Below are 21,526 nucleotides of genomic sequence, written 5' to 3'. Positions count from 1 at the left end.
GGATAGAAAATATATATTGTTCAATGGAAAAGGATAGAAAATATATATTGTTCAATGGGAGAGGATAGAAAATATATATTGTTCAATCGAAGAGGATAGAAAATATATATTGTTCAATGGAAAAGGATAGAAAATATATATTGTTCAATGGAAAAGGATAGAAAATATATATTGTTCAATGGGAGAGGATAGAAAATATATATTGTTCAATGGGAGAGGATAGAAAATATATATATTGTTCAATGGGAGAGGATAGAAAATATATATTGTTCAATGGGAGAGGATAGAAAATATATATTGTTCAATCGAAGAGGATAGAAAATATATATTGTTCAATGGAAAAGGATAGAAAATATATATTGTTCAATGGGAGAGGATAGAAAATATATATTGTTCAATGGGAGAGGATAGAAAATATATATTGTTCAATCGAAGAGGATAGAAAATATATATTGTTCAATGGAAAAGGATAGAAAATATATATTGTTCAATGGAAAAGGAAAGAAAATATATATTGTTCAATGGGAGAGGATAGAAAATATATATTGTTCAATGGGAGAGGATAGAAAATATATATTGTTCAATGGGAGAGGATAGAAAATATATATTGTTCAATGGGAGAGGATAGAAAATATATATTGTTCAATCGAAGAGGATAGAAAATATATATTGTTCAATCGAAGAGGATAGAAAATATATATTGTTCAATGGAAAAGGATAGAAAATATATATTGTTCAATGGGAGAGGATAGAAAATATATATTGTTCAATGGGAGAGGATAGAAAATATATATTGTTCAATGGGAGAGGATAGAAAATATATATTGTTCAATCGAAGAGGATAGAAAATATATATTGTTCAATGGAAAAGGATAGAAAATATATATTGTTCAATGGAAAAGGATAGAAAATATATATTGTTCAATGGGAGAGGATAGAAAATATATATTGTTCAATGGGAGAGGATAGAAAATATATATTGTTCAATGGGAGAGGATAGAAAATATATATTGTTCAATCGAAGAGGATAGAAAATATATATTGTTCAATGGGAGAGGATAGAAAATATATATTGTTCAATCGAAGAGGATAGAAAATATATATTGTTCAATGGAAAAGGATAGAAAATATATATTGTTCAATGGAAAAGGATAGAAAATATATATTGTTCAATGGGAGAGGATAGAAAATATATATTGTTCAATGGGAGAGGATAGAAAATATATATTGTTCAATGGGAGAGGATAGAAAATATATATTGTTCAATCGAAGAGGATAGAAAATATATATTGTTCAATGGAAAAGGATAGAAAACATATATTGTTCAATGGGAGAGGATAGAAAATATATATTGTTCAATCGAAGAGGATAGAAAATATATATTGTTCAATGGAAAAGGATAGAAAATATATATTGTTCAATCGAAGAGGATAGAAAATATATATTGTTCAATGGAAAAGGATAGAAAATATATATTGTTCAATGGAAAAGGATAGAAAATATATATTGTTCAATGGGAGAGGATAGAAAATATATATTGTTCAATGGGAGAGGATAGAAAATATATATTGTTCAATGGGAGAGGATAGAAAATATATATTGTTCAATCGAAGAGGATAGAAAATATATATTGTTCAATGGGAGAGGATAGAAAATATATATTGTTCAATGGAAAAGGATAGAAAATATATATTGTTCAATGGGAGAGGATAGAAAATATATATTGTTCAATGGGAGAGGATAGAAAATATATATTGTTCAATCGAAGAGGATAGAAAATATATATTGTTCAATGGGAGAGGATAGAAAATATATATTGTTCAATCGAAGAGGATAGAAAATATATATTGTTCAATGGGAGAGGATAGAAAATATATATTGTTCAATGGAAAAGGATAGAAAATATATATTGTTCAATGGGCGAGGATAGAAAATATATATTGTTCAATGGGAGAGGATAGAAAATATATATTGTTCAATGGGAGAGGATAGAAAATATATATTGTTCAATGGAAAAGGATAGAAAATATATATTGTTTAATGGGAGAGGATAGAAAATATATATTGTTCAATGGGAGAGGATAGAAAATATATATTGTTCAATGGGAGAGGATAGAAAATATATATTGTTCAATGGAAAAGGATAGAAAATATATATTGTTCAATGGGAGAGGATAGAAAATATATATTGTTCAATGGAAAAGGATAGAAAATATATATTGTTCAATGGAAAAGGATAGAAAATATATATTGTTTAATGGGAGAGGATAGAAAATATATATTGTTCAATGGAAAAGGATAGAAAATATATATTGTTCAATGGAAAAGGATAGAAAATATATATTGTTTAATGGGAGAGGATAGAAAATATATATTGTTCAATGGAAAAGGATAGACAATATATATTGTTCAATGGAAAAGGATAGAAAATATATATTGTTTAATGGGAGAGGATAGAAAATATATATTGTTCAATGGGAGAGGATAGAAAATATATATTGTTCAATGGGAGAGGTAAGAAAATATATATTGTTCAATGGAAAAGGATAGAATATATATATTGTTCAATGGGAGAGGATAGAAAATATATATTGTTCAATGGAAAAGGATAGAAAATATATATTGTTCAATGGAAAAGGATAGAAAATATATATTGTTTAATGGGAGAGGATAGAAAATATATATTGTTCAATGGGAGAGGATAGAAAATATATATTGTTCAATGGGAGAGGATAGAAAATATATATTGTTCAATGGAAAAGGATAGAAAATATATATTGTTTAATGGGAGAGGATAGAAAATATATATTGTTCAATGGGAGAGGATAGAAAATATATATTGTTCAATGGAAAAGGATAGAAAATATATATTGTTCAATGGGAGAGGATAGAAAATATATATTGTTCAATGGGAGAGGATAGAAAATATATATTGTTCAATGGGAGAGGATAGAAAATATATATTGTTCAATGGGAGAGGATAGAAAATATATATTGTTCAATGGGAGAGGATAGAAAATATATATTGTTCAATGGAAAAGGATAGAAAATATATATTGTTCAATGGGAGAGGATAGAAAATATATATTGTTCAATGGAAAAGGATAGAAAATATATATTGTTCAATGGGAGAGGATAGAAAATATATATTGTTCAATGGAAAAGGATAGAAAATATATATTGTTCAATGGAAAAGGATAGAAAATATATATTGTTTAATGGGAGAGGATAGAAAATATATATTGTTCAATGGAAAAGGATAGAAAATATATATTGTTCAATGGAAAAGGATAGAAAATATATATTGTTTAATGGGAGAGGATAGAAAATATATATTGTTCAATGGAAAAGGATAGAAAATATATATTGTTCAATGGAAAAGGATAGAAAATATATATTGTTTAATGGGAGAGGATAGAAAATATATATTGTTCAATGGGAGAGGATAGAAAATATATATTGTTCAATGGGAGAGGATAGAAAATATATATTGTTCAATGGAAAAGGATAGAAAATATATATTGTTCAATGGGAGAGGATAGAAAATATATATTGTTCAATGGAAAAGGATAGAAAATATATATTGTTCAATGGAAAAGGATAGAAAATATATATTGTTTAATGGGAGAGGATAGAAAATATATATTGTTCAATGGGAGAGGATAGAAAATATATATTGTTCAATGGGAGAGGATAGAAAATATATATTGTTCAATGGAAAAGGATAGAAAATATATATTGTTCAATGGGAGAGGATAGAAAATATATATTGTTCAATGGGAGAGGATAGAAAATATATATTGTTCAATGGAAAAGGATAGAAAATATATATTGTTCAATGGAAAAGGATAGAAAATATATATTGTTTAATGGGAGAGGATAGAAAATATATATTGTTCAATGGGAGAGGATAGAAAATATATATTGTTCAATGGAAAAGGATAGAAAATATATATTGTTCAATGGGAGAGGATAGAAAATATATATTGTTCAATGGGAGAGGATAGAAAATATATATTGTTCAATGGGAGAGGATAGAAAATATATATTGTTCAATGGGAGAGGATAGAAAATATATATTGTTCAATGGGAGAGGATAGAAAATATATATTGTTCAATGGAAAAGGATAGAAAATATATATTGTTCAATGGAAAAGGATAGAAAATATATATTGTTTAATGGGAGAGGATAGAAAATATATATTGTTCAATGGGAGAGGATAGAAAATATATATTGTTCAATGGAAAAGGATAGAAAATATATATTGTTCAATGGAAAAGGATAGAAAATATATATTGTTTAATGGGAGAGGATAGAAAATATATATTGTTCAATGGGAGAGGATAGAAAATATATATTGTTCAATGGGAGAGGATAGAAAATATATATTGTTCAATGGAAAAGGATAGAAAATATATATTGTTCAATGGGAGAGGATAGAAAATATATATTGTTCAATGGAAAAGGATAGAAAATATATATTGTTCAATGGAAAAGGATAGAAAATATATATTGTTTAATGGGAGAGGATAGAAAATATATATTGTTCAATGGGAGAGGATAGAAAATATATATTGTTCAATGGGAGAGGATAGAAAATATATATTGTTCAATGGAAAAGGATAGAAAATATATATTGTTCAATGGGAGAGGATAGAAAATATATATTGTTCAATGGCAGAGGATAGAAAATATATATTGTTCAATGGAAAAGGATAGAAAATATATATTGTTCAATGGAAAAGGATAGAAAATATATATTGTTCAATGGGAGAGGATAGAAAATATATATTGTTCAATCGAAGAGGATAGAAAATATATATTGTTCAATGGAAAAGGATAGAAAATATATATTGTTCAATGGGAGAGGATAGAAAATATATATTGTTCAATGGGAGAGGATAGAAAATATATATTGTTCAATGGGAGAGGATAGAAAACATATATTGTTCAATGGGAGAGGATAGAAAATATATATTGTTCAATGGAAAAGGATAGAAAATATATATTGTTCAATGGAAAAGGATAGAAAATATATATTGTTCAATGGGAGAGGATAGAAAATATATATTGTTCAATCGAAGAGGATAGAAAATATATATTGTTCAATGGAAAAGGATAGAAAATATATATTGTTCAATGGGAGAGGATTGAAAATATATATTGTTCAATGGAAAAGGATAGAAAATATATATTGTTCAATGGGAGAGGATAGAAAATATATATTGTTCAATCGAAGAGGATAGAAAATATATATTGTTCAATGGAAAAGGATAGAAAATATATATTGTTCAATGGAAAAGGATAGAAAATATATATTGTTCAATGGGAGAGGATAGAAAATATATATTGTTCAATGGGAGAGGATAGAAAATATATATTGTTCAATGGGAGAGGATAGAAAATATATATTGTTCAATGGGAGAGGATAGAAAATATATATTGTTCAATCGAAGAGGATAGAAAATATATATTGTTCAATGGAAAAGGATAGAAAATATATATTGTTCAATGGGAGAGGATAGAAAATATATATTGTTCAATGGGAGAGGATAGAAAATATATATTGTTCAATCGAAGAGGATAGAAAATATATATTGTTCAATGGGAGAGGATAGAAAATATATATTGTTCAATGGGAGAGGATAGAAAATATATATTGTTCAATGGGAGAGGATAGAAAATATATATTGTTCAATCGAAGAGGATAGAAAATATATATTGTTCAATGGAAAAGGATAGAAAATATATATTGTTCAATGGAAAAGGATAGAAAATATATATTGTTCAATGGGAGAGGATAGAAAATATATATTGTTCAATGGGAGAGGATAGAAAATATATATATTGTTCAATGGGAGAGGATAGAAAATATATATTGTTCAATGGGAGAGGATAGAAAATATATATTGTTCAATCGAAGAGGATAGAAAATATATATTGTTCAATGGGAGAGGATAGAAAATATATATTGTTCAATGGGAGAGGATAGAAAATATATATTGTTCAATTGAAGAGGATAGAAAATATATATTGTTCAATTGAAGAGGATAGAAAATATATATTGTTCAATGGAAAAGGATAGAAAATATATATTGTTCAATGGGAGAGGATAGAAAATATATATTGTTCAATGGGAGAGGATAGAAAATATATATTGTTCAATGGGAGAGGATAGAAAATATATATTGTTCAATCGAAGAGGATAGAAAATATATATTGTTCAATGGAAAAGGATAGAAAATATATATTGTTCAATGGAAAAGGATAGAAAATATATATTGTTCAATGGGAGAGGATAGAAAATATATATTGTTCAATGGGAGAGGATAGAAAATATATATTGTTCAATGGGAGAGGATAGAAAATATATATTGTTCAATCGAAGAGGATAGAAAATATATATTGTTCAATGGGAGAGGATAGAAAATATATATTGTTCAATGGGAGAGGATAGAAAATATATATTGTTCAATCGAAGAGGATAGAAAATATATATTGTTCAATGGAAAAGGATAGAAAATATATATTGTTCAATGGAAAAGGATAGAAAATATATATTGTTCAATGGGAGAGGATAGAAAATATATATTGTTCAATGGGAGAGGATAGAAAATATATATTGTTCAATCGAAGAGGATAGAAAATATATATTGTTCAATGGAAAAGGATAGAAAATATATATTGTTCAATGGAAAAGGATAGAAAATATATATTGTTCAATGGGAGAGGATAGAAAATATATATTGTTCAATGGAAAAGGATAGAAAATATATATTGTTCAATGGAAAAGGATAGAAAATATATATTGTTCAATGGAAAAGGATAGAAAATATATATTGTTCAATGGGAGAGGATAGAAAATATATATTGTTCAATGGGAGAGGATAGAAAATATATATTGTTCAATGGGAGAGGATAGAAAATATATATTGTTCAATGGGAGAGGATAGAAAATATATATTGTTCAATCGAAGAGGATAGAAAATATATATTGTTCAATGGAAAAGGATAGAAAATATATATTGTTCAATGGGAGAGGATAGAAAATATATATTGTTCAATGGGAGAGGATAGAAAATATATATTGTTCAATCGAAGAGGATAGAAAATATATATTGTTCAATGGAAAAGGATAGAAAATATATATTGTTCAATGGAAAAGGATAGAAAATATATATTGTTCAATGGGAGAGGATAGAAAATATATATTGTTCAATCGAAGAGGATAGAAAATATATATTGTTCAATGGAAAAGGATAGAAAATATATATTGTTCAATGGAAAAGGATAGAAAATATATATTGTTCAATGGGAGAGGATAGAAAATATATATTGTTCAATGGGAGAGGATAGAAAATATATATATTGTTCAATGGGAGAGGATAGAAAATATATATTGTTCAATGGGAGAGGATAGAAAATATATATTGTTCAATCGAAGAGGATAGAAAATATATATTGTTCAATGGAAAAGGATAGAAAATATATATTGTTCAATGGGAGAGGATAGAAAATATATATTGTTCAATGGGAGAGGATAGAAAATATATATTGTTCAATCGAAGAGGATAGAAAATATATATTGTTCAATGGAAAAGGATAGAAAATATATATTGTTCAATGGAAAAGGATAGAAAATATATATTGTTCAATGGGAGAGGATAGAAAATATATATTGTTCAATGGGAGAGGATAGAAAATATATATTGTTCAATGGGAGAGGATAGAAAATATATATTGTTCAATGGGAGAGGATAGAAAATATATATTGTTCAATCGAAGAGGATAGAAAATATATATTGTTCAATCGAAGAGGATAGAAAATATATATTGTTCAATGGAAAAGGATAGAAAATATATATTGTTCAATGGGAGAGGATAGAAAATATATATTGTTCAATGGGAGAGGATAGAAAATATATATTGTTCAATGGGAGAGGATAGAAAATATATATTGTTCAATCGAAGAGGATAGAAAATATATATTGTTCAATGGAAAAGGATAGAAAATATATATTGTTCAATGGAAAAGGATAGAAAATATATATTGTTCAATGGGAGAGGATAGAAAATATATATTGTTCAATGGGAGAGGATAGAAAATATATATTGTTCAATGGGAGAGGATAGAAAATATATATTGTTCAATCGAAGAGGATAGAAAATATATATTGTTCAATGGGAGAGGATAGAAAATATATATTGTTCAATCGAAGAGGATAGAAAATATATATTGTTCAATGGAAAAGGATAGAAAATATATATTGTTCAATGGAAAAGGATAGAAAATATATATTGTTCAATGGGAGAGGATAGAAAATATATATTGTTCAATGGGAGAGGATAGAAAATATATATTGTTCAATGGGAGAGGATAGAAAATATATATTGTTCAATCGAAGAGGATAGAAAATATATATTGTTCAATGGAAAAGGATAGAAAACATATATTGTTCAATGGGAGAGGATAGAAAATATATATTGTTCAATCGAAGAGGATAGAAAATATATATTGTTCAATGGAAAAGGATAGAAAATATATATTGTTCAATCGAAGAGGATAGAAAATATATATTGTTCAATGGAAAAGGATAGAAAATATATATTGTTCAATGGAAAAGGATAGAAAATATATATTGTTCAATGGGAGAGGATAGAAAATATATATTGTTCAATGGGAGAGGATAGAAAATATATATTGTTCAATGGGAGAGGATAGAAAATATATATTGTTCAATCGAAGAGGATAGAAAATATATATTGTTCAATGGGAGAGGATAGAAAATATATATTGTTCAATGGAAAAGGATAGAAAATATATATTGTTCAATGGGAGAGGATAGAAAATATATATTGTTCAATGGGAGAGGATAGAAAATATATATTGTTCAATCGAAGAGGATAGAAAATATATATTGTTCAATGGGAGAGGATAGAAAATATATATTGTTCAATCGAAGAGGATAGAAAATATATATTGTTCAATGGGAGAGGATAGAAAATATATATTGTTCAATGGAAAAGGATAGAAAATATATATTGTTCAATGGGCGAGGATAGAAAATATATATTGTTCAATGGGAGAGGATAGAAAATATATATTGTTCAATGGGAGAGGATAGAAAATATATATTGTTCAATCGAAGAGGATAGAAAATATATATTGTTCAATGGGAGAGGATAGAAAATATATATTGTTCAATCGAAGAGGATAGAAAATATATATTGTTCAATGGGAGAGGATAGAAAATATATATTGTTCAATGGAAAAGGATAGAAAATATATATTGTTCAATGGGAGAGGATAGAAAATATATATTGTTCAATGGGAGAGGATAGAAAATATATATTGTTCAATGGGAGAGGATAGAAAATATATATTGTTCAATCGAAGAGGATAGAAAATATATATTGTTCAATGGGAGAGGATAGAAAATATATATTGTTCAATGGAAAAGGATAGAAAATATATATTGTTCAATGGGAGAGGATAGAAAATATATATTGTTCAATGGGAGAGGATAGAAAATATATATTGTTCAATCGAAGAGGATAGAAAATATATATTGTTCAATACGAGGGAATAGATAACTTATATTGTTCAATGGGAGGGGATAGTAAAGTTATATATTGTTCAATGGATGATGGTAGAACAAAAATATTGTTCAATGGTAGAGGATAGTAAATTATACGGTTCAATTGGGGGTGGGTGGTTAGAAAACTTATATTATTCAATGAGAGGGGATAGAAAACATATTGTTCATTGGAAGGCGATAGAAAACTTATTGTTCTATATGAGAGGATAGCAAACTTATATTGTTCAATGGGAGGGGAGAGAAAACTTATATTGTTCAATTGGAGAGGATAGAAAACTTATATTGTTTAATGGGAGAGGATAGAAAACTTATATTGTTCAATGGGAGAAGATAAAAAACTTATATTGTTCAATTCGAGGGGATGGATAACTTATACTGTTCAATCGGAAGGTATAGAGGACTTGTATTTTCTTATGGGAGGGGATAGAAAACTTATATTGTTTAATTGGTGAGGATAAAATACTTATAGTGTTCAATGGGAGAGGATAGAAAACATATATTGTTTAATGGGAGAGGATAGCAAACTGATATCGTTTAATGGGAGGGGATTGAAAAGATATTTTTAATGGGAGGAGATAGAAAACTTGTATTGTTCAATGGGAGGGTATAGAAAACTTATATTGTGCAATTGAAGGGGATAGACAACTTATATTGTTAAATGTGAGGGCGTAGAAAACATAATTTGTTTAATGGAAGAGGATAGAAATCTTATATTGTTCAATGGGAGGGTATAGAAAACTTATATATTGTTCAATTGGATAGGATAGAAAACTTATATTTTCAATGAGAGTGGATGGAAAACTTATATATTGTTCAATGGGAGTGGATAGGAAACTTATATTAGTCAATGGGAGAGGATAGAAAAGTTATATTGTTTAATGGGAGAGGATAGAAATCTTATATTGTTCAATGGGAGGTGATAGAAAACTTATATCGTTGAATGGGAGGGGATAGAAAATTTTTATTATTCAATTGGAGGGGATAGAAAACTCATAGTTTTCTATTTCCACCCATCAATTGGAGGGATAGAAAACTTATAGATACGTAGCTTCAATGTTCTTGGTTCCGTGTAGTGTTTCATGTTTTGCCTCTGCAGCAGTTTGCGTTGCCCGCCAATATGGTTCATGTGTGTACGTTGCAATACTTCATATTTCATTATTGTTATTTGTTGTATTTTTCCAGTCATTCCTTTGATTTCAATTTCTGCCTTTTTTTAAAAAGGTTTTCAGGATTGTTTCAAGTACTCCTACTATTATAAGTATTATTTTGATTCTCTTCATCTTCTATATCCTTTTCAGCTCTCTGGCTGTGTGTATTTGCTTCGCTTCTCCTTTTCTTTGATATTCATCCTGTGGTCAGCTATACAGCAAAGTCTACGATTTGACAGGACTTAATTTCTTGTTAATTGTAAAACACCCGGTCTTCTTGCTTGCAGGGAGTTATGAGTTTGCATGTTCATGTTCTATAGGATTTTGTGATTCTCGTTTTTAAGTACTGTTGCCGGCTTATGTTTGTACCACTTTTCTGTGCGCTTAAGATGCAATTGTTTGCATAATTCCCAGTGTGCCGCCCTTCCCACGAATCATGTCTGTTTTTGTATTCCTTTTGGTCCAGTCTGCTGCATTCCCTTACTATATGGTTTATCGCTTTTCGTTTCGTATTATTATTATTATTATTATTATTATTATTATTATTATTATTATTATTATTATTATTGTTGTTGTTGTTAAATAATAATTTTCTTTTTAAAATAATAAATTAGAAAGGCAAACAATATATGAACAAGAAAATAAATTCTTTATGATGAAACAGATAAGTCAAGAAGCTTGTTACAGAACTGAATACCTTCTACAGGAAGTACACAAAACCGCTACAATATTGTGTTTTAGTCTGACAAAACCTCGGGGTATAAAACTATTGATTATGACGAAGTAAAAATGTTAGATCTGAGGAGGCATCGAACACTGTATAAGTGGAAATCTTTGATTTGATACACAAACATATCAGGATATATATATATATATATATATATATATATATATATATATATACATACAGACACATAGATGGTGGAACGCTGAAATTATCGCCTTAGAAAAGACTATATAATTCAATTTCCGTTTCATGAAAAACGGTTTTCTTTTTTTGTTGCAGACCATCTACTAGTTGGCCAGTTGTGTACAAATTCCAAGAGCGATAGAAGGCTTCTATGATGTCTTAAAGTAATATACGTGCATCAGATCACATTCCATTAAGGTACTTGTAAAAAAAAGGCACAGTGATGCCATATTGCAACAAAAGTAAAGAAGCTTGGTCGAGAGTGCGGGACCTATGAGATGTGGGACTCGTTTTTAGACCCTACTTAAAAGTAAGAAACTACTGGTAGATGCGCCAGCCCAGATGTTGTTAAAATATTCTATGCATGGGCGAATTGTGGCTTTGTAAAATTATAGAATACTCTCTGGTGTCAGTAATTTTCTAGCATGGTAATATCCTCAGTGTATTTGTTCCAATCCATGTTTGTCTGTTAATGTCGACTTGAAGTTTGCATAGATTATCGCATGTCAGATAATGTTATAAAACATAATACAATAAAAATGCATAAAAAATGCGAAATAATTTTTAACAATTTTTGTTTGCTTTTCTTTCAGGATGCAAAGAATCAGGTTGTGACATGCAGCATTTGGTTAAAACACGTAAGTAGAAGAGTCGAACATTGAATCCACACAAAAGTATACCGAATCCAAACAGACCAATTATATAGAAAATAGCCTCCAAGAATTAATGACAATGACAACGATGATCTATAAACGACACATAACACTATTCTCTGTATCTAATATGTTGTTCAAGTGTAGGCATCCATTCAATGCAGATTTTGGATGTCGAACACCCTTTTTGTCTATGGTCAAGAATTACGCCGTTTTCTGGGCGATTCTTTCGATGTTTAGATTGTATATTATTCATTATGCTAACTAGAGTTTCACTCTTTAACTAAGAGTGGCTTCTGAATGGGCCACCCTTGTAATGGGAGGGGGGAAGTATAAGCGCCCCTATCTAATAGCAGCACATTACATTATAAAGTTAATCTACGCAATATTATGGGTGTTCGTCAGTCGAAACGACAAGGATCATCTGATAATCCTAGAGCGATATTGGATGAAATGTACTAAATTGTGAAACAAAGATTACGTAATCACTAACCGTTCGTCTCGTAAGAAGGCACTGCTTGATTCCAGTGGCAAGGAGAAGTCCAAGACGGCTGGAAACAGTTATTGTTATAGATGATAAATCTGATTTTGTTATTATTGACTACTTTTTACAAAAAACAGTTTAACTTTATCATAACTTATTTTGTAGAGTGGATGTTTTACCATATTACATTTTAATAAAGAATTAGTAAACTTTTAAGTTTTATCATCATTGGATTCATGATTACATTTCGATTCATTAGAACTGAATGACATCATGCGATCTTTTGTTTGCTAAATGACTAACCAACAGATTAAGTGAATACAAAAATATCTTATTTAACGATACTCTTTAATGATACTATTATGAGAGGTGTGTGTTTTATGTACAACATATATGAACTGAAAATCTCATATGAATAATCCCCCTACCTATGCAAGTTTTTTTTAAAAAGCGATCATACTTAGTTGTTCCCTTATAAACACAGAGGCGAACTTTCTATTGAAATTTATTTTGTCTTAAATTTATCTAGCAGTTCTTTCTGCATCAGTTTGTATAATTTACTGTTAATAATGTTTCTTTTGCAGTAATGAATGTCTGGCAGGGTTAATCCTATTAAGAAAACGTAACTCTTTCTTTTTTCCTCCAACACGTAATTGCCATTGGCAGATGAATATTCTTGAAATTAATAAAACAATATTCCTCTTCTTACATTAAACTTTTAACAATTTAATTCTTTTTTAAAACAATACATCTTCAATCTTCACTGGTTTTTACCGTAAAAATAAGTGTACAGTAAATATTCTTAAAAACACACACACACACACACACACACACACACACACACACACACACACACACACACACACACACACACACACACACACACACACAAAGACCCCAGAAAAAAACGGATATCAGTTTTTGAAATATATAAAATATTTAAAATTGTAAGATATTAGTCGACAAGACGATAGAATTAGATTTCGGGACATCTGATTTGAAAATAGATGAAATGGAAAATTTTCCCTTAGCGATACCGCTATCTTTGCTTATCAGAAGATATCACTTTTCTTAATTCGTATATATATTGGTATAATGTATATACGAACTCGAAATGCTTTAGTGTATTATATATATATTAACTAAAGTACCCGCGCTTCGCGCCGGATTTTGCTGTATACTTTGCGGGTACTCGATGTTGTAAGAGGACATTTTTCTTTAAGTGTTTAACATTTTTAACTACCTCCTGAAGTGACTGAAATCCAACCATGAACTTTAAAGCAAATAGATTACATCAAAGTTTACTATTGATACACATAGAAATTGGAACAATTACAGAGTCAGAATGGTTGTCGGGTTGGTGGTGGAGGAGGGTGATCTGATTTAAATTCACAAAGAAGTTAGCCGGCGCCATGATGGTGGCTCTCGGAATGGCAACGAACCCCAATTTGGTGCGCACCATACCTAGATGGGGTTGTTTATGAAAAGCCGCACATAATATGACCTTAACCTTAGACCTTGACCTTGAAAAATAGTGTGCACCATTCCTCCGCTGGAGATCAACAGGTTTGGTCATGATCAGTCCAGTGGTGTGGGCTGCAGGAGAGTATGTATACATAGGTCATGACTTTGACCTTTGACCCTAACTTTGAAAAATGGTGTGCGCCATCCCTGGGGGGACCATCATCATACCATGTTTGATCATGATTGGTCCAGTGTTTTGGGCTGTAGGAGAGTTCTGCACACAGACAAATAGAGACACACGGACGCTACTACTTTGCATGATACATTGTTGAATTGATGCATTATTTTATACGAAATATTTTACTTATAAAAAAACTAAGGTATCTCAAAATTATGAATATTTACGCTAACCTATCTTAATATGAGACATATGTCTGAACGTCCGCTACTTTAAGGCGACAAGACACACGATCTTGAAATCAGGTAGGATACTTACATAGATATGCAGATTATCGTTAAAAAAATGGGGGTTAAATGTATTATTTTGCAAATAAATGGTTCTCCAAATTAATGATCGAAAAATGCAAAAACGCTTCAGTTGTCTGAATTTTATTTTTACATAGTTTTCAACACAGCAATGTTTTGGTTTCATTTAAATTATATTTGAGGTTTCATGTATCGCAAATTTTACAAAGGTCCTCAAACGAGAGAGATTAGACATAACGTGTGTGATCTCTGTTTTCGAAAAGATTTAAGATATAGTATCGTACAGATTATCAGCATTTGAGTCGATTCAGATTATTGAAATACCTTTCTAATAAAACTTTAGTGCTAAGGAATTCAAACATTTCTAAGCTTATAAGTTCTCTGTAGTAGTATTGTCTTGATTAACTTGTACCATTGGATCATCATACACGAGTTAAAGGGTCTAAAACTGTTTTAGAGTTTTGAACCCATCATAGGACAAATATCACAGCTAGTTCACACACACACACACACACACACACACACACACACACACACACACACACACACACACACACACACACACACACACACACACACACACACACACACACACACACACACATATATATATTACCCAATATACAGCTTGGATATTATTACCTCACTGCTTTAAAGAACAATCACCATGGATTTTACCACGCATTTTGGATCTAAAACTTTCATATCCTTTTCTTCAAATTCCATGACTATATGACTTCTGATTAATCAATTATGTTGACTTTGACTTTCCATGTCTCACTGACTGTAGCAAATAGGGTACACACCTTATAAATATTTGCTAATATTTTATCCTCTCAAGAGATGGTAGACATCGAAACCCTATAGGTTGAGGAGATAAAATTTCCTAAAGTATTCTTTGCCTTGCTTAGAATAATAAAAATCTTTGATATGAAACTCCAAAATTTCACTTTAAAAATGTTTTTATGAAACTCATTGAATCACTACAATTAATTTATTTGCTCTATCTTGTATATCGAGCAATTCTTATTTAGATGGGATAATACTTATAGAATATTACTGCCAGTAATATTCTGTAAATCTTATAATCAAAGGATTCCATACCAGCTGATTGTTAAATAACATTATTCTGAAGTATATATATATATATATATATATATATATATATATATATATATATATATATATATATATATATATATATATATATATATATATACTAGCATTTCACCCCGGCGTTGCCAGGGTGTTTGGATGTGTCTGTTGAGCCAAAAAAAAAGTGGTGGTAGGAAGGCAGGCTCGAACTGTAACGCGAAGGACGAAAAGAACGTGGAAAAAACCTGACATCTTTGCTGTTACGACCACCGCCAAACCGGAAGTGACTCATTTTAAAATTAAGGCTAGACAATCGAAAGGAGAGTGTGACTTTCAAAAATACCGGTGAAAAAAGCGATCCCCCTGTAGAAAAGTGCCCACTTAAAGCTGAAGATATTAATGTTTTTAGCCAATTTTTCGATATTTGTCGTCTGAAAGGTCGAACTTAAAAACAATACTGATCCTGGTAAAATCCGTCGCCTCTGTCGAAAGTTTTAGGCAGACATGCAAACATACATACATACATACATACATACATGCATACTTTATATATTGGTAACTAAAAGTTTTCGAACCAAACCGATTAAAAAGCTTGCCCCATCTCTGAATACCTTTTATGTAAAATTTCAAATGTTTAGACCAGAAATTGTCTGAGTAATTTGGTAGAGACGGCAGAGGTCAATTTTTTTTTAAAAGTTTGACTCCTATTATGACCCTTTAACATTTATTGTTTGGGCTCAAATCAAGTTATTAAGTTAGATCCATGTCCAATGAACCTATATCTAAAATGTAAAGTATTTAGACCCAAAATTGTCGGAGGAGTTTGGTAGAGTTTTCAAAGGCCAAATCGTTGAACTTTGACCCCTTAATTGCCAAATTTCTGGCTGAAAACCGATAACATCGATTTTCCCAAATCTCAGTACCATGTATATTCATTTTCGAATCTGTAGACTGAAAATTGACAGAGGTATAGCGTAGGAAATGTACACAGACAGACACACAGACAGACAGACAGACAGACACTTCCACTTATATATATATATATATATATATATATATATATATATATATATATATATAATGTATTTAAATAAAAGTTTTTTTTTCTTATTGGTGTTTTGATCGCTGTTGATCTAGTCCCGATAGAACATCCATTAGCTTATTGAATAAGACTAACAGCGTTCGCTCTCGTCAGACAAGCGATGCCGGAAGTGGTCGGTCTGCTTTATACATTGTGGGTAATGACCGTAAGGCAATCTACTTTGATACAAGATCAAGCAAATCTCGGTAAAAATTCACGCTGTATTTGTTGTACGAATCTGTATAATGGAGAAGGGCATTAGTTAATCTCCCCCTTGCCACCCGAAATCTCCCTGGTGGCTGAAATTGTAGGAGCATTTAATCAAAGCCGTACATTTCAAGTCTCGGCCGTCTTCTCCGTTTTTACACGTGGGATAGACATCATCGATCAATCGAACAAATCGCCGAAATTATATTGATTGCTTCTGGTTTGTTCTTTAACTATGCCATACAATATACATTTAGAGTTGAGTTTCGCAAAGATACAGAGTCGATATTTTGATCTAAGACTATACGAATCTAACAAGAAAAATGAAGAGTTTCCATTAAAAATAGTACGACATTTTTGAAGATAATAATATAAAAATCCTTTATGTTTTTAAATTTTTGTGGTGACAATTTATTATTATTTAGGTTCTTCGAACTACTGTTCTGCTTTTGAGTAAGTGTTATTTTCATAATGTTCCGGTAGATGTAACCGACGACCTTCTTCGAGTTTATCATCAAACTTGAAAAAAAGCACAGAATTTCGAACGGAAGCATTTATTTAATCCCAAAAAATAGTATGTTCTCATTCCATTACTACATGACTGGGTAGAAATCCCAATTCACAATTGTATTTTAAGTGTCACCTGCAATGCGGATTGAACTTTCAACCTCCACAAAACTTATATAAATTACAAGTGAATTTTATCAACTCACTCAAAATACAACTGCGAATTACTTAGGACTTCTACCCAGTCACGGCTGACAGAACAATGACATGTTACTCCGTGGATTAAATAAAGGATTCCGTTCGAAATTCCGTGCAAATTCCCAAGTTCGACATAAATATTCCCGAATTTGAAAGAAAGATTCGATAAGATACACCTGAAGAAGGTAGTAGGTTATAATTACCGACACCCTTTAAAAATAGCAGTCTAGATGAGCACAGCAGTCCGAAAAAATCTAAAGAATACGAGAAATTCTCTTGTTTCGTAATTATATTAAGTTAATGTTTACTGTTATGCTGACAGAATAACCAGTGTACCATTTCAAAAATACTTATTAGAAAGTCAAGAATTTATATAATTATAAACTCAAATGACCTTGTAACGAGTGTTGTAACCCAACATAGGGTTTATGACTTTCGATTACGCATGCGTACATAAACATAAACCCATAACAGCGTAAACAAATAAACACAAATTGCTACTTTTGCAGAATTTGACCTGCGCACTGAAATATTAACATTATTATTTCGAAATTATTATTTAACATGGGAAGGGTGAGGATGTTTTGCAACTATTCCGTATTACAAGTATACTGTCGCAATTTTCTTACAAATAAATCAACTTTGACCCGTTGACAACGTCTTGTTTTACTGTGTACGTTTTCAGCGTCCCAATTGTTTTTTTTTCGCGTTTAAATTATCTAAATTATTGTTAATACTTTCTGCATTTTTTACATCGTTAATTTCCGTATTACGTTTAAGTTATTTTAACGCAATTTTCTTACAAATAAATCTACTTTCACAACCATAAGAGCTTTTTCCAACGTATTGTTTTACTGTGTACGTTTTCAGCGTTCCAAGCTTTTTCCAACGTATTGTTTTACTGCGTACGTTTTCAGCGTACCAATTGTTTTTTTTTTCGCGTTTAAATTAAACGATATATCAAAATTTACCTATAAGTATGGCAAACCGCTTATAATTCTGTAATATAATATAATGGCTGTAAGTTTTTTTTAAATAAACAATTATAAATAGAACGACTCATAGAAATCTATCTATATTGTTTTTTTCATTTTTAATATACTTTCATAGAAATGTTTCTGTTATGTCACAAAAACTATTTTCTTTACGTCACAAGTGTCACGCTCATACATTAATTCCATAACTAATATAACATACTGACCCAACGGGTCACGGGTTGTCTAGTTTATTATATAGCGAGGAATTGGTGTACTGAAATCGCAAAATATAGATGCGGCTAGGTCGAGTTCAAACTCTATTAGAATTGGTGGGAAAATTATGAGTTTTTTTATAAGAATGCAGAATAGCAAATTGTGTTCAGTTATCGCGAACTATGAATCCTTTACTGTAGATATTGTGATTTCGCATTAAATAACCTTAATTTGATAATATTGTTATTGGAATTGCAACCATTCAGAGTGTTATTCAGTATGTGACCAAATGCAATATGATCCAAGAGAAATTTTCTTTTTTATTATATCAGAGTTTATTTTCATGTTTTATCAGCAAAATGTTTTTACTTGATCTTCAGGAATGGTACGACCAGCGTTTGTCATGGGACCCGAAAGAATTTGGCAATGTCAAAATGATTCATATTCCATCAGATGATCTTTGGAGACCAGATATTGTACTGTATAACAAGTAAGTTGTTCTTGCTATCAAATGCGAATTCGATTTTCGATTTATCAAGATACATGCCGGAAAAAGACTTATTTGGAAAATTAATAAATAATACAAGAAATAATTATGTAGGAAATCAATGCTTAACAGCATATATATATATATATATATATATATATATATATATATATATATATATATATATATATATATATATATATATACTCGGGTTTTTTTATTCAAAAGTAATAGTGAATTCAACGAGGTTGCTAGATAGTGCTCAATAAAAAGAGCTGATAATACTTGTTTATTGTTATATAAACATGCTCACATCCCGCTGCTACAAACATCCACTTTGTGAGCATGTTTATATAACAATAAACAAGTAATATATATACATATATATATATATATATATATATATATATATATATATTTGTAGTCATCGACATACAGCCCTGTTTCGTTGTATCACAACTCATCAGTGCCGCTAGACTAGCATCTCTCCTAAGCCAAGGATTGAACCTAGAACTGTCGTGTTTACAGTCGGCAGTTCTTCCACTAACAAGTTAATTTCGGCCACCGATTCCGTAGTCAAGGGGATAGGACTGCCGACTGTCATCACGACGGTTCTAGGTTCGATCCTCGGCTTGGGAGAGGTGTTAGTCTAGCGGCACTGATGAGTTGTGATACAACGAAACAGGTCTGTATGTCGATGACTAAAATATATTTTATAAAGCTCCCCTCTTTGGTAGAGCACTCTTGTAAATTATCTTACTCGCTACTTAATTTAGCTGAAATAATGCGAAGCTCGCGATTTGTTTACAAACAAACGTTTGAGCCCTCTACGAGTAGCAGACGAATGTTTATTTAAATAATCGTTCTGACAAGTTAATTTCGGCCACCGATTCCGTAGTCAAGGGGATAGGACTGCCGACTGTCATCACGACGGTTCTAGGTTCGATCCTCGGCTTGGGAGAGGTGTTAGTCTAGCGGCACTGATGAGTTGTGATACAACGAAACAGGTCTGTATGTCGATGACTAAAATATATTTTATAAAGCTCCCCTCTTTGGTAGAGCACTCTTGTAAATTATCTTACTCGCTACTTAATTTAGCTGAAATAATGCGAAGCTCGCGATTTGTTTACAAACAAACGTTTGAGCCCTCTACGAGTAGCAGACGAATGTTTATTTAAATAATCGTTCTGACAAGTTAATTTCGGCCACCGATTCCGTAGTCAAGGGGATAGGACTGCCGACTGTCATCACGACGGTTCTAGGTTCGATCCTCGGCTTGGGAGAGGTGTTAGTCTAGCGGCACTGATGAGTTGTGATACAACGAAACAGGTCTGTATGTCGATGACTAAAATATATTTTATAAAGCTCCCCTCTTTGGTAGAGCACTCTTGTAAATTATCTTACTCGCTACTTAATTTAGCTGAAATAATGCGAAGCTCGCGATTTGTTTACAAACAAACGTTTGAGCCCTCTACGAGTAGCAGACGAATGTTTATTTAAATAATCGTTCTGACAAGTTAATTTCGGCCACCGATTCCGTAGTCAAGGGGATAGGACTGCCGACTGTCATCACGACGGTTCTAGGTTCGATCCTCGGCTTGGGAGAGGTGTTAGTCTAGCGGCACTGATGAGTTGTGATACAACGAAACAGGTCTGTATGTCGATGACTAAAATATATTTTATAAAGCTCCCCTCTTTGGTAGAGCACTCTTGTAAATTATCTTACTCGCTACTTAATTTAGCTGAAATAATGCGAAGCTCGCGATTTGTTTACAAACAAACGTTTGAGCCCTCTACGAGTAGCAGACGAATGTTTATTTAAATAATCGTTCTGACAAGTTAATTTCGGCCACCGATTCCGTAGTCAAGGGGATAGAACTGCCGACTGTCATCACGACGGTTCTAGGTTCGATCCTCGGCTTGGGAGAGGTGTTAGTCTAGCGGCACTGATGAGTTGTGATACAACGAAACAGGTCTGTATGTCGATGACTAAAATATATTTTATAAAGCTCCCCT

At 30.7% G+C, this 21,526-nt stretch overlaps 1 protein-coding gene across 1 annotated transcript in view; it reads left to right on the top strand.

The window, feature by feature from the left end:
* LOC145268773 (acetylcholine receptor subunit alpha-type unc-63-like) overlaps positions 1-21,526 on the top strand; it is a 141,712-nt gene that overhangs the window by 110,014 nt on the left and 10,172 nt on the right. Inside the window, exons 2-3 of the mRNA XM_080124383.1 lie at positions 12,252-12,296; positions 19,404-19,513. Coding sequence (XP_079980509.1) covers positions 12,252-12,296; positions 19,404-19,513 — 155 coding nt within the window. The remainder of the gene's footprint in view (positions 1-12,251; positions 12,297-19,403; positions 19,514-21,526) is intronic.

This window comes from Euprymna scolopes, chromosome 4 (assembly GCF_053919585.1).
Source record: "Euprymna scolopes isolate OS-2025 chromosome 4, ASM5391958v1, whole genome shotgun sequence".
NCBI lineage: Eukaryota > Metazoa > Mollusca > Cephalopoda > Sepiida > Sepiolidae > Euprymna > Euprymna scolopes.
The sequence above is the reverse complement of the archived record's forward strand: the minus strand, read 5'-3'. Positions and strand labels throughout refer to the sequence as shown.